Genomic DNA, 13,578 nt, shown 5'->3' with positions numbered 1-13,578 from the left:
GGATTCCCATCTCTGCTCTTCTTGAAGTTTACCTAGTTTCCTTCAAGACCCTTTTGCACTTTACGAAAAGGTATTTGTTTGTTCCGTGCCTGTCAATGTGAAAACAGGCACCAGACATGCATGTGTTTTGTTTTGCAGGGAGATGTGCATTGAGCAGGATGGGAGAGTCCATCTCACTGTTGTTTACTTTGGGAAAGAAGAAATAAATGAAGTCAAAGGAATACTTGAAAACACTTCCAAGTGAGTACAACACGGAGCCGTCATAAGGAGTCCTGGTAACTGAGCTCAGGAGCACACATCCAAGGCTGAAACTTCTGCTTAGTTTTATTTTCCTTTACACTGTGGGTGACCTGGGATGGATTGATTGCTGGCTGTGTGCAGGGAAAAGTCTGCACTCCTCTTCCCCAGGAGACTACCCTGCCTGACACTGGTTTTCAGTGTGCATGGGTGATGACTTTGTCATTGGAGGTAAACTGCACACATCAAGGGTGAGGAGAGCGTGGACTTCTTTGAGCTTCCACATAACTGGATGTTGTCACTTTTAGCACCATAGATGTGGGGACTTCTTTATGTTGCAGAGTAGGAATTAGGGGGAGCACAGCTGTTCAGTGAACTCCGTCTCAGCCATAGCTTCAGAGGCTAAGAGTGAAGTCTATGCTCAGATCTCATCCACTTAGCAAACAGTCTCACCCTTTGGGCTTTCATTAAGTATTTTGAGACATTCGGGGGAAACCAGAAATGGCGGCCGAGGCAGGATCCTTGATCAAACTTACTCAGTCGAATACAAATTATTTAACCGAAAGCTTGAGACCTTCAGTTGTACATTTATACCTAGTTGATCAGTTGCATGGGGAATAAATGTATTCAAAAGCAGCAGAGATGGATTTTTTTCCCCTATAAAAATAAATGAATAAGTAATCCCCATGGCATCTTCTGCCAGTAAGGAAGCCGGAATGGCACTGCACACTGGCCTGTAGTTTGCCCTGGAGGTTTGCAGGGGGGTGATTTGAGAAATCAGGGTGGGTGGTTTCTAAGCCAGTGAAGCTTTGAGTATGGCCAGTGGTACTCAGGGGCAGAAATAGTCTGAGTAGATCCATATAATGGAGATATAAACAGTACCCTCTGTTTTGAGTTTCTGGTAAATAGTAATAGGATGATAGTTGAAGGATAAGATTCTAAGACTGAGTGTACTTTTTATGCTTTGTTGCTAGTTTTGTATGAATGGGCCCAAGATCTGAATGCTAGTTATAATTGTTCAAGCATTCTTAAGCAGGAGATCAGCAAACTACAGCTCACTGGCCAAATTGGGTCTTGCACCCGTCTTTGTAAGTAAAGTTTTATTGGAATGCAGGCATGCCCATTTGTTTACATATTATTTGTGTCTGCCTTTGTCTACAGCTGTGCAGCTGAGTAGTCACCACAAAGGCTGTGTGACTCGCAAAGCCTAAACTGTTCAGTGTCTGCCTCTTTACAGACAAATTGTGTCCATCTCTGCTCTAAAGCGATAGTGAGTTGAGAGTTTAAAACCAGCAACAACTTAAAGCTATGCCTGTGTCTGAGATCAAATAGAATAAAATAATTGAATATCCTGAATGCAAGTGAAATAGAAATTCCTTGACTCCAGTGCATTACAATGTTCTCACCTCTGCTTAGAAACGAAGAACGTGAATGATGTAAATTCATGTCCCCTGCCCTGTGGGTAGGTTTTAACATCTCTGTCAGTGTAAGTCCTAGACATAGGTTCTTTAAAGTTTCCCAGATGATTCTAATGTGAAGCCACAGTTGAGAACAATTGTACCAGAAGGTGGTAGTCCACCTGGGGGCTGCTCCCTCAACTGCAGCCAGCTGGCTGCCCCACCCCGAGAGATTTTAAGCAGCTCCCCAGGTGACTCTGAAGTGCAGCTAGGCTTGACAGCCTCCTTCCTACTGGGTATAGCAGATTTCCAGCACATCAAAGAGTGACCAGACGTTTGCTGAGGGTTACAGGTAACCAAATTTACATGAGTCCCATGGGTAAGTAGAAGGACAGTTTAGACCCCTTGTAGTGACTGCAATGCTTAAGGTCATCCTTTCATCGATACATTCTTCTCCATATCAAATTACCTGGCAAGCTGAATTCTCAACCAGAAGGTAGCTTGGTGAGCAAAGAATGCATAGAATCTGAGTAAGAAAAGTAAAATCATTCGAGTGGTAGAGATGGTTTGCCTCCAATTTTGGCAAACATCTAGTCGTCAATCTATCCAGCTCACTTCATGCTAGAGACCAGGTTGGTTGGTGTTTAAAGTAACGCTACGTAAACTTTGGCAAAATTAACCTGAACTTCTTAAGTTGTGTATGTATATGTCTATACCTGGTATATGTATATAGTTGTATATGTATATACCTATACCTATACCTAGTTGACTAGTTGCATAGGGAATAAAATAAATAATTTTTCGGTGTTGATATCCTCATTCTATTAACCAGTGATATCTGTAGTGTTGATGTCACTGATGCTTTGGGCCATGTGTTGCCTTCTCTTAGGGTGTTGCTGGTCAGGCCACCTCTCCTAGGAATGCCCAGACCTCTGCAGCCAGCCTGAGTTGACTTCACTCTACCATACCACACTCCACCTTCCAGATCAGTCTTCCTACCTCCCCCAGTGCCTTAGCCTTGTCCCCAGACAGGCTGTTGCTTTTAATCCTGTATTTACGACTTACTGCTCCCCAGCCAAACTGGGAGCAGAATTTGATGTTTGTCTTCACTCCCATTATTCTCCTCTTTTGGGGGTTCCTTCCACCCTCCTTTTTGTTAACTCAAACCTCAACCCCTATCACTCCACACCTAAGTTCCCACCTCTGGAGCTCTTTCTGATTCCCAGTCCTTTACGCTCTGAATTCCAACTGTACTCACTTTCTACACCTCTTATATCTGGCACTTGGTGCGTGATTTGATGATTTACATTTCTTCCTGTTGTCCTAATTTTGCAACTAGATTATAAGCTGCTCAATAAGTAGTACTATGTCTTGTGACTCCTTAATTCCAGCACTTAGCACGACACCATGCAGAGAAAATGTTCAAGGTTTGTTCATCAAGAGAAAAATAATGCCAGGTATATAGTAAATTTGTGCACATAGTAATATATTTTGTTTCTTTTTGAGACGAGGTCTCGCTCTGTCACCCAGACTAGAGTGCAGTGGTGTGATCATACCTTATTGCAGCCTCCAACTCCTGAGCTCACGTGGTCTTCCTAACTTAGCCTCTTTAGTAACTGGGACCACAAGCATGTGCCACCATGCCTGGCTTATTTTTATATATATTTTTTGTAGAGACAGTGTCTTCTTATGTTGCCCAGGCTGGTCTCAAACCCCTGACCTTGAGCAATCAATCCTCTTGTCTCATCCTCCCAAAATTCTGGGATTACAAGTGTGATCCTCTACACCCAGCCTCCCACAGTAATCTATATATAAGCTTATACATGAAACTTTATTTAAACATTTTTAAATTATTTTTAAGGTAATAAAACTTTTGTTCAGAGGTGTCTTATTTCTGAATAATATAACTTGCATAAATTATAGTATTTAATATTCATTACCTGATGAGATAGACACTGTTGTGGGCCCTACTTAGATGAAGAAACTGAGACTTAATGAGGATGTGACTCAGGCTGTGGTCTCTGCCATATGGGAGAGCCAGAATCAGAGCCTCGTGTTAAGTTCCACACTTATAGTGTTAGCATACCACCACATTTTCACTCTAATATGCTCGCTCCTAAAACCCATAGTTGTTAGTTGAAAGTAGTAAGATTTATAGTCACACTCAGTGAAATTTATGTTATTTGGAAATCAGTATTGTGATTAAGCTGTTATAAATCCAGTTAAATGCATGTACTTTAATATCTTTTTAAAAATCTTGTTTAGTGACCAGTATGCAATATTTTACACTCTCTCTCCCTAGGTTTATTCTTACTCAATTGAGCTTTGCATTGCAGTTGATTGCTATAGATCAGTGTTCTGCAAACTCCAGTTTGTGATTTATTAGAGGGTTGTGAAATCGATTTTGTGGCTTATGTCCAGTTTTTTAAAAGTGAAGTAGAATAGGATAGAAAATATCAGAGTGAGTCACAAGTAGTAAGGATAGATATTCTTTCATGAAAGTTTAATTTCAGTGTGTGTGCGTGTGTGTGTGTGCTGCATCAGGATGTGTAATATATTCCTTTGTAAGGATCATGGTCAAAATGTTTAAAAGCTACTACCATAGACAGAAGTACAAATCGGTTCTCAATATCTGATTCTTATTCTATAGATTTTTCCAAGCTTCAGTTAATCTCAGATTAGCTCAGTGGTTCTTCAGTATAAACATACCTTGGAATAACCTGTGGTGCTTTTCAAAATGCAGATTCCTTTAACCCAGGCTCAGCAATCCTGAATCAATGGGCCTGAGATGAAGCCTGGGAACCATCACTGAACTAGTTCCACATATGAAGCTGATGTGGGTGGTTAATGGAACTTACTGTAAGAAATACTGCTTTAGGTGCTTGCTTGGAGCTATGTAATAGGAAATTTTTTGTTGTTGTTGTTTTGGTTTTTTGAGACGGAGTCTCACTCTTTTGCCAGGCTGGATTGCAGTGGGACAATCTTAGCTCACTGCAACCTCCGCCACTTGGGTTCAAGCGATTCTCCTACCTCAGCTTCCCAAGTAGCTGGGACTATAGGTGCGTGCAACCACACCCAGCTAGTTTTTGTACTTTTAATAGAGATGGGGTTTCACCTTGTTGGCCAGGATGGTCCCGATCTCTTGACCTCGTGATCCACCTGCCTTGGCCTCCCAAAGTCCTGGGATTACAGGTGTGAGCCACCATGCCCGGCCGAAAAAATTTTTTTAATGTAACTGGTAGATGAATTGACATTTACTACATTGTAAGTTGACATTTACTACATTGCAAGTTCATCTTTGCCCAGTCACAAGGACATGAAAGCATCCTTCAGAGGAATCATCTCTGAGATTGAGATGCTAGAAATGAGGCATCGCCCTGCCAAAGAGTGTATGTGATGCTAGGAGAGGGTTGTTGTCATTATCAGGGACCTACCTTGCCAGTGGTTGTGTCAGCATTTCACACCTCTTTGAAATGATTTGACAGATACCTCCAGGAAGATTTTATCTGGGGAAAATGGTTTATTCCAGGATTTTTGTTTGTTCATTTTCAGAAATTTGAGAAGCATTGTTGATTTGCTTTTATTTTTTTTCTTAAACAAGGATTTTTAGATAACCATCTCATTTCCTAAAATGAAATAAGCTGCATAGTAGATCCCACCCAAGCAGATAATTAGTCTCAGACCCTGGGAAACAGGGGCAGGGAGTTGTACCTTGCAGATGACGGCAGTATCTCAGGCCTCTGACCATCTCACCTGGCATTTGCCAGAGGCTGAGCTAAGCATGATTCTGCTTGGTGTGCCAACTCTTTATGGAGATGTGCCTGCATTCTGAATTGTTTACTGGGGATTTGAATATGCCATATAAATTATGTTGTTGTAAACATGTTAATTTCCTGAGTATGATTATTATATTTTTCTAATGAACCAGAAAAGTATCTTGCTTCTTGGGAGATACGTGTCTTCAAAGGTGAAGTTGCCTTGATGTCTGAAACTAACTCAAATGCTTCAGAGAGAGAAAAAAAGCAAATATGGCAAAATGTTAACACTTAGTGAATCTAGCCAAGGATGTGTGGGCACTTATTATACTATTCTTATGGCTTTTCTGAAGGTTTAGAATTTCTCCAGATAAAAATGTGGAGAAGATATATTGTGAAAAACAATGAAATGATATTAGTACATGCAGTGGAATAGAATGCAATGTTTAAAAAAAGAGTCAGAGCAGTGAAAATGGAGTAAAGACCTATGCAAATACTCCTCTCCACAGAAGCAGTAAGAAAATTGGAAAAAAATAGAATCACTTTTCTCAGAACTCTAGAAATTAACCAAAGTTTCCAACAATCTGGAGAGCATTTATCCAAGAAACATGGATGAATTTTGGTGTGAAAGGGAGCTTTGTGGAGGTTTAACTTGCCCTATTCCCATCCCCAACTCCAGCTCTCTGGTAACCTGGAAATCCAACAACCCACAAGCACAGTGATCACCACAGCCTGGCAGCCAGTGGTGGAACAAAATGGGGTTAGAGATCCTTTAAAGCAGGGCTGTCCAATGTTTTGACTTCTCTGGGCCACATTGAAAGAATTGTGTTGGGCCACACGTAAAATATACTAAAACTAATGATACCTGAAGAGCTAAAAATAAAATATAATGTTTAAGGAAAGTTTATGAAGTTGTGTTGGGCTGCATTCAAAGCCATCCTGGGCCACATGGGTTGGACAAGCTTGCTTTAAAGCATCACAACTGGAGAGTTGTCACTATTTGAACTGTCTGGAGGTTCCTTGGAAGACACCACTCACAAGATTGTCTTTTTGTGACCTGACTCAGAGCTCTTCCAATGCAGAAAGTATTTTCTTCGGGGAGAGCATTTGTCTAAAGCAATTATAGGAAGTGTTTAACTTTGTGGCTGCCTGAGACAGTAGTTAAGAGCTGGGGCAAACAATAGACTAATCAAAAAGCTTAAAAGGAAAGTCTGGGAGATTAGATATTCATAGGGCCTTTGGAAAGCTCCAGCACATTCCCAAAAACCTAAGGACCATGTATATCTCTAGGGCTATGCTCCTACTTAAAACCCAAGTATGTCCTAAGCTTCCACTTGTGGCTGACCTTCAGTCTCTGTAGAAGCAAGAAGTAAAGGATACATAAGTCACTGACTGCCTGGCTGAGTGTTGAAGGTGTATCCCAATAAGCAAACAGAATACCTCAGCAAAATCAGAGAGACTTACTGGTTCCAGCCATTTAAGGAAATTGTTGTCCACTCATTAGCTGACCATTAAGTGGTCACACAACAAAGAACTGAGACTTTATAGAATTAGTTCAAAAAAGTCACTAAACAAACAACAACAAACCTGGGGGAAGGAGGAGATTCTAATTTCTAGGCTTGCCATAATACATTTTTTAAAATGTTCAATTGTTAGCAAAAATTATGAGGCATGTGAAGAAACTAAGGCTCATGCACAAGAAGTAAAACATCGGTCTTTAGAACTTGTCCTTGTGGAAGCTCAGATGTTTGACTTAATAGACAAAAATTTTTAATCAGTCGTATTAAGTATGTTCACAAAAGTAAAAGAAATCACATTTAAAGAACCGAAGTATATGAAAAACATGTTATACTAAGTAGAGGATATCAACAAGGAAGTAGAAACTATTTAAAAGAACCAAATAGAAATCCTAGTGTTGAAAAATACAATAACAAAAATGAAAAATTAATAAGGAAGAGGAGGCTTAACAGCAGGTTTGAAGAAGCAGAAGAAATAATTGGCAAACTTCAAGATAAGCCAACTGCAATGACTCAGTCTCCGAAGAAACAGAAAAAGGAATGAAGAAAATGAAGAAACCTGAGATTCATGGGATACTATCAAGCATACAAACATATGAATAATGGGAGTCAAGAATGGGATAGAGAAGGGGGCATAAAAATATTTGAAGAAATAATGGCCAAAAATTTCTCAAATTTGATGGAAAACATTAATCTACATATTTAATAATCTTAACTCCAAATAGAATAAATTCAAATAAATCCACATTAAACTTATAATCACATTTTTGAAATTCAAAGACAGAGAAAGAGAAGCAACTCATCCAATACAATGGATCCTTGATAAGATTAGTAGCTGAATTCTCATCAGAAACAATGGAGGCCAGAAAGTGGGATGACATATTCAACATGAGAAAAATACTTCAACTAATAATTCTGTTATCAGCAAAACTATTCCATACAAATGAAGGCAAAATTAGGACATTCCCAGATAAACAAATGAAGAGACTAAATCACTAATAAACATGCCCTGTATGAAATACTAAGAGGAGTCCTTGGGGCGGACATGAAAGGACACTAGACAAATCCACTTGAAGACATTAAGATTGCCATTGAAGTAACTATATAGGCAAATATAAAAGACAGTATAAATGTATTTTTGTTTGTGACTCTTTTTTTGTGCTGATTTAAAAGACAGCTGCATACAAAAAAATTATAAATCTGTGTTGATGGGCACACAGTGCACAAAGATGTAATATTAATACAATAACAGCACAAGAATGGAGAGGGAACAAAGGAATAGAAAATCTGACTGGACTTGTAACAAGCAAATGGATTGATTTAATTAAAAAAAAAAAACTCTCCACAGAGAAACGCCCAGGCTTCACTGCTGATTTCTACCAAGTGTCTAAAGAATTAGCACTAGTGTGTCAAAAACTCTTTCAAAAAAAATTAGAAGAGGAGAGAACACTTTCCAACATATTTTTTGAGGCCAGCATTACCCTTATAACCTAACTAGACAAAGACAGAACAAGGAAAGAAAACTATAGACCAGTATCCCTATGAATATAAATGCAAAACCCTCAACGAAACACTAGCAAACTGAATCCAACAACATAAAAAAAATTATATGCTATTACTGTGATTTTTTCTCAAGAATGCAAGGTTGGCTCAATATACAAAAATCAGTGAAATATGCCATATTAATAGACTCAAGGGCAAAAATCACATGACCATCTCAATATGCATAGGAAAAGCATTTGTTAAAAATCTAACATCCTTTTATGATAAAAATCCTCAAACTAGGACTAGAAGAGAAACTTTAACCTGATAAAGGACACATACAAAAAAAACCATCTATGAAAAACATCATACTTAATGGTGAAATACTGAATGTTCTCCCCATAAGATCAAGAACAAGACAAAGGTGTCTGCTTTCACTACTATTCAATATTGTACTGGGTGTTCTAGCCAGGACAGTTGGATAAGAAAAAGAAATAACGGTCATCCACATTGGAAAGGAAAAAGTAAATGCTATTCACAGATGATATAATCTTCTATATAGAAAATTACAAGGCATCCACAAAACTATTAGAGCTAATAACAAATTCAGTAAAGTTGTGAGGTACAATATCAATATACAAAGGTTAATTTTATTTCTACACATGAGTGATAAGCAATCTGAAAATGAAATTAAGAAAACAATTTTCATAGTAATATAAAAAAGGTTTAAAAACATAAAAATGAACGTAACCAAAAAGTGCAAGAATTTTATGCTGAAAACTACAACACAACTTTGAAAGGAATTAAAGAAGGCCTAAATAAATGGAAAGACATCTCATGTTCATTAATATTCTTCAGATGACAGTACTCATTCAATTGATCTGTAGTTTCAGTACAATCCCTATTAAAATCCAAGATGACTTTCTTTGTAGAAATGGACAAGCTGATTCTAAAATTCACATGAAAATGCAAGGGCCCAAGATAACCAGAACAATCTTAAGAGAACAAAATTGGAGGACTCATACTCTCAATTTCAAAACTTACTATAAACTTACAGTATTAAGACTTTGCTACTGATATAAAAATATACATATAGATCAATGGATGGAAAGCAGAGTTCAGAAATAAACCTATACATTTATGGTCATTTGATTTTTAACAAGGGTGCCAGACCATCATATGGGGGAAAGAATCATCTTTTTAAGAATGGTTTTGGGGTTACTGGATATTTATGTGCAGAGAATGAAAGTTGCTTTCTGTATTTGATAGGTATACATCCACCATATATACAAAACTTGAGGTCAAAATGGATCAAAGACTTAAATAATTATCAAAGTTCTAGGAGAAAACATAGGTGTAAGTCTTCATGACCTTGAATTAGGCAGTGATTTCTTAGATGTGACTTTTAAACCCTAGTAACTAGAGAATAAGCAGATAAATTGAACTTTATCAAAATTAAAAACTTTTATGCTACCATAAAAGTGAAAAGACAGCTTATATAATGGGATAAAATATTTACAAATTGTAATCTCATAAGGGTCTATATTCAATAACTAGAGAGAGAATTTAACAGTAAAAAGACAAATAACCCAATTTAAAAATGAACAAAAGACTTGGATGTACATTTCTCCAAAGATGATACACAAGTGGCCAATAAGCATAGGACAAGATGGTCAACATCATTAGTCACTAGAAAAACGCAAATCAAACCTACAATGCAAACCACACCCACCGGGATGGCTGTAATCCACAAGTCAATCACAAGTGTCTCTGAGGAGGCAGAGAAATTGGAACTCTTGTCTATTGCTTTTGCAAATGAAAAATGGGATAGCCACTGTGGAAAACAGTGTGGCAGTTCCTTACATGGTTAAACATAGTATTATTATCTGACCCAGCAGTTCTAGTCCCAGCTATATACCCAAAAGAACAGAAAATAAGTATTGAAACAAATAACTGTACATGAATGTTCCTAGCTGCATTATTCACAATATCCAAAAGGTAGAAACAACTCAAATATCCACCAGCTGATGATTGAAAAGCAAAATATGACATAGTCATACAATGGAATATTATTCAGGCATAAAGAGAGTGAAGTACTAATGTATGCTACAATGGGATGAACCTTAAAAATATTATGATAAATGAAACTAGCCAGGTATAAAAGGTCAATAATGGCCAGATGCAGTGGCTCATGCCTGTAATCCCAGCCCTTTGGGAGGCCGAGGCAGGCAGATCACCTGAGGTCAGGAGTTTGAGACCAGCCTGGCCAACATGGTGAAACCCCGTATCTACTGAAAATATAAAAATTAGCTGGGTGTGGTGGCTCACACCTGTAATCCCAGGTACTTGGGAGGCTGAGGCAGGAAAATCGCTTGAAACCGGGAGGTGGAGGTTGCAGTGAGCCAAGATTGCACCACTGTACTCCAGCCTGGGTGACAGAGTGAGACTTTGTCTCAAAAGAAAAACAACAACAAAAAAAGTTGATAATGTATAATCCCATTTATAAGAAATATTCTTTATACATAAATTCATGAAGACAGAAGGTAGATTAACAGTTGCCAGGGGCTGGGGATATGAGGGGATTGGAAGTGACTGTTTCATGGGTATAGGATTTCCTTTTGGGGTGATGAAAACGTTTTGTAACTAGAAAGAGGTGATGGTTTACAGCATTGTGAATGTACTAAATGACACTGATTTATACACTTTAATATTTTATGTTGTGTGAATTTTAACTCAATAAAAAGTATACATATAAATACACATGCATGCATACACACACACACACACACACACACACACACACACACACATCATGTCTTAAATTAGAAGGGTGTTTTGTCCTAATCAATGTCTCACACGCCTTGTGACCTCTGCAGAGCCAGGCATACTTTTCCTCTGTGGAACGAAATTGAACATGCTGCTGTATATTAGTTTATTTAAGACATAAAAGAAGCATTGTACTTAATGATGTAAAAGCGCAGTATCCACTATTTACCAGTCCCTATGTAGGGCAGCTTGCTCCAGGCTTTTTGAGGAAAGTCTCTGATATGGTTTGGTTGTGTCCCCACCCACGTCTCATCTTGAATTGTAGCTCCCATAATTCCCACGTGTTGTAGGAGGTACGTGGTGAGAGAGAATTTAATCATGGGGGGCATTTTCCCCCACACTGTTCTCATGGTGGTGAATAAGTCTCATGAGATCTGATGGTTTTACAAGGGGAAACCTCTTTTGCTTGGTTCTCATTCCTTCTCATCTGCTGCCATGTAAGACATGACTTTGCTCCTCCTTTGCCTTCCACCATGATTGTGAGGCTTCCCCAGCCACATGGAACTGTGAGGCAGTTAACTTCTTTCCTTTAGAAATTACCCAGTCTTGGATATGTCTTTATTATCAGTGTGAAAACAGTCTAATACAGACTCCGATGCTAGTGTACGTTCGGGTGTTGTGTGGGAAACAAAGGGATGCATGCCTCAGGGTGCAGGGCAAGACAGGAGCTAGGAATTATCCATCCAGACTTTACAGAGCAAGGAGAAACGGCACATGCAATGAGCTAAGTCTGAGGATGGAGGCCACCTGCAGGGGATCCACAGGAGAAGGAGCAAGGATTGTGCCCTCATAAGGTAGCAGCCTCGAGCCTCTACCCAGGTTCTCTATGTGTGTTGTCCTACACCTACGATGAGACTGCTTTCCTCACCTGGGGCACAGGGGGATTCACTGATTAGGGAGGAGGCTTCCCTTCTACACTTGCCTTGTGCGCAGTCACTCACACTTCCCTGTGGCAAAGGTGCAAGAGGACTTAATATAGTGTTCAGATTGCCACCCCCGAATTTTCTTTTCTTTCTTTTTTTTTGAGATAGAGTCTTGCTGTGTCGCCCAGGCTGGAGTGCAGTGGCACAATCTCAGCTCACTGCAAGCTTTGCCCCCTGGGTTCACGCCATTCTCCTGCCTCACCCTCCCAAGTAGCTAGGACTACAGGCGCCCACCACCACATCCAGCTAATTTTTTGTATTTTTAGTAGAAATGGGGTTTCACCATGTTAGCCAGGATGGCCTCGATCTCCTGACCTCATGATCTACCCGCCTTGGCCTCCCAAAGTGCTGAGATTACAGGCGTGAGCCACTGTGCCCGGCTGCCACCCCCTATTTTTCTAAGAAAACTCCATGCTGGAGGCCTCATGTCAGATGTTTAAATCTCACCATTTTTCTGTGCATCAGAAAATTTGTTTGGTACCTGCTAAAGCTGGCTTTGATTTCTCGATTTAAAACACAAGCAAACAAAACAAAATTATATGCATTCAGTGAGAAAGAAAAGACAATCTGAGGATGTAGCCTGGAAGATGGTGAATACTCATCAGCTGATGCCTGCATTGTGACCATTCTGAGACTCAGAGACATTCATTTGCTCTTCTTAATGAACTGTGCCTCATGCTGACATGAAGTTTTAGAACCAAAGGAAAGGCAAAAATGAAGTTCCTAAAGAAACTTGCTAAAACAGGCTTAAAGAGGCTCAGAATCTAGGCAATTCTAAATCAATCATTTAAAGTGCCTACTGTGAAAAATTGGATAACATGTTCAGCTCTAAATTCTTCACTGTATTCCAATATCTTCAAGAAGTAGAATTCATAAGTGATTTCAGTATTTAGAGCTGTGAGATTTAAAATCATACATTGGGTATAATACTAGTTTTCTATGTAAATTTTTAAAGATTTTTTTAAATGAAGGGCTATTGTGAGAAGCGTTACTTTAAGCGACTATCCTTGCAGTTGTGAGGAAAAGTCTATATTAGAGTAAATCATACTAGACAGGAAGATCTATCGTTTTTAATCCAGCAACTCTGGGAAATGCAAGTCAATTAGGGAAATTAAATCTCCGGTACAAACAGTAGCTTTCTCAGGTCATTATAACCTCTATAAAAATGAGTTTGTGTAACTTAGGGGAGTCTCCATGCACCAGATTTATTATACAAAAACAGGAATTGAGTGGGAAATGGAAGAGTTTTGTCAGTTGATAATACAATTCAAGAAAAGAAGAAATAATTATGAGCAAATTATGTGATCTTAGAGGAGCTGCACGTTCAGTTTCATAACAGGAAATCATGTAATATAAAAGGTAGTGCCCCCATCCTACCATGTTGAATGCACATTTCTTTGCCATTACTGTAGGGCAACACTAAACATTATATTTCTTTGTA

The 13,578-nt window shown here is 38.9% G+C and overlaps 1 protein-coding gene across 36 annotated transcripts in view; it reads left to right on the top strand.

Annotated features, from left to right (window-relative positions):
• CSGALNACT1 (chondroitin sulfate N-acetylgalactosaminyltransferase 1) overlaps positions 1-13,578 on the top strand; it is a 360,001-nt gene that overhangs the window by 322,477 nt on the left and 23,946 nt on the right. For 35 of the 36 annotated variants that reach the window (XR_012417113.1, XM_045397975.2, XM_074000393.1 and 32 more), the window contains one exon: positions 139-240. The exons of the other annotated variant lie outside the window; for it this stretch is intronic. Coding sequence is in view for 34 of the 35 variants with exons in the window: in XM_045397975.2 (XP_045253910.2) it covers positions 139-240 (102 nt within the window). In the remaining variant the exon portion in view is untranslated. The remainder of the gene's footprint in view (positions 1-138; positions 241-13,578) is intronic. 36 annotated transcript variants of the gene reach the window in all.

The sequence above is a fragment of the Macaca fascicularis genome, chromosome 8 (assembly GCF_037993035.2).
Source record: "Macaca fascicularis isolate 582-1 chromosome 8, T2T-MFA8v1.1".
NCBI lineage: Eukaryota > Metazoa > Chordata > Mammalia > Primates > Cercopithecidae > Macaca > Macaca fascicularis.
Note: the sequence above shows the minus strand (reverse complement) of the source record. Positions and strands in the feature narration are given on the sequence as shown.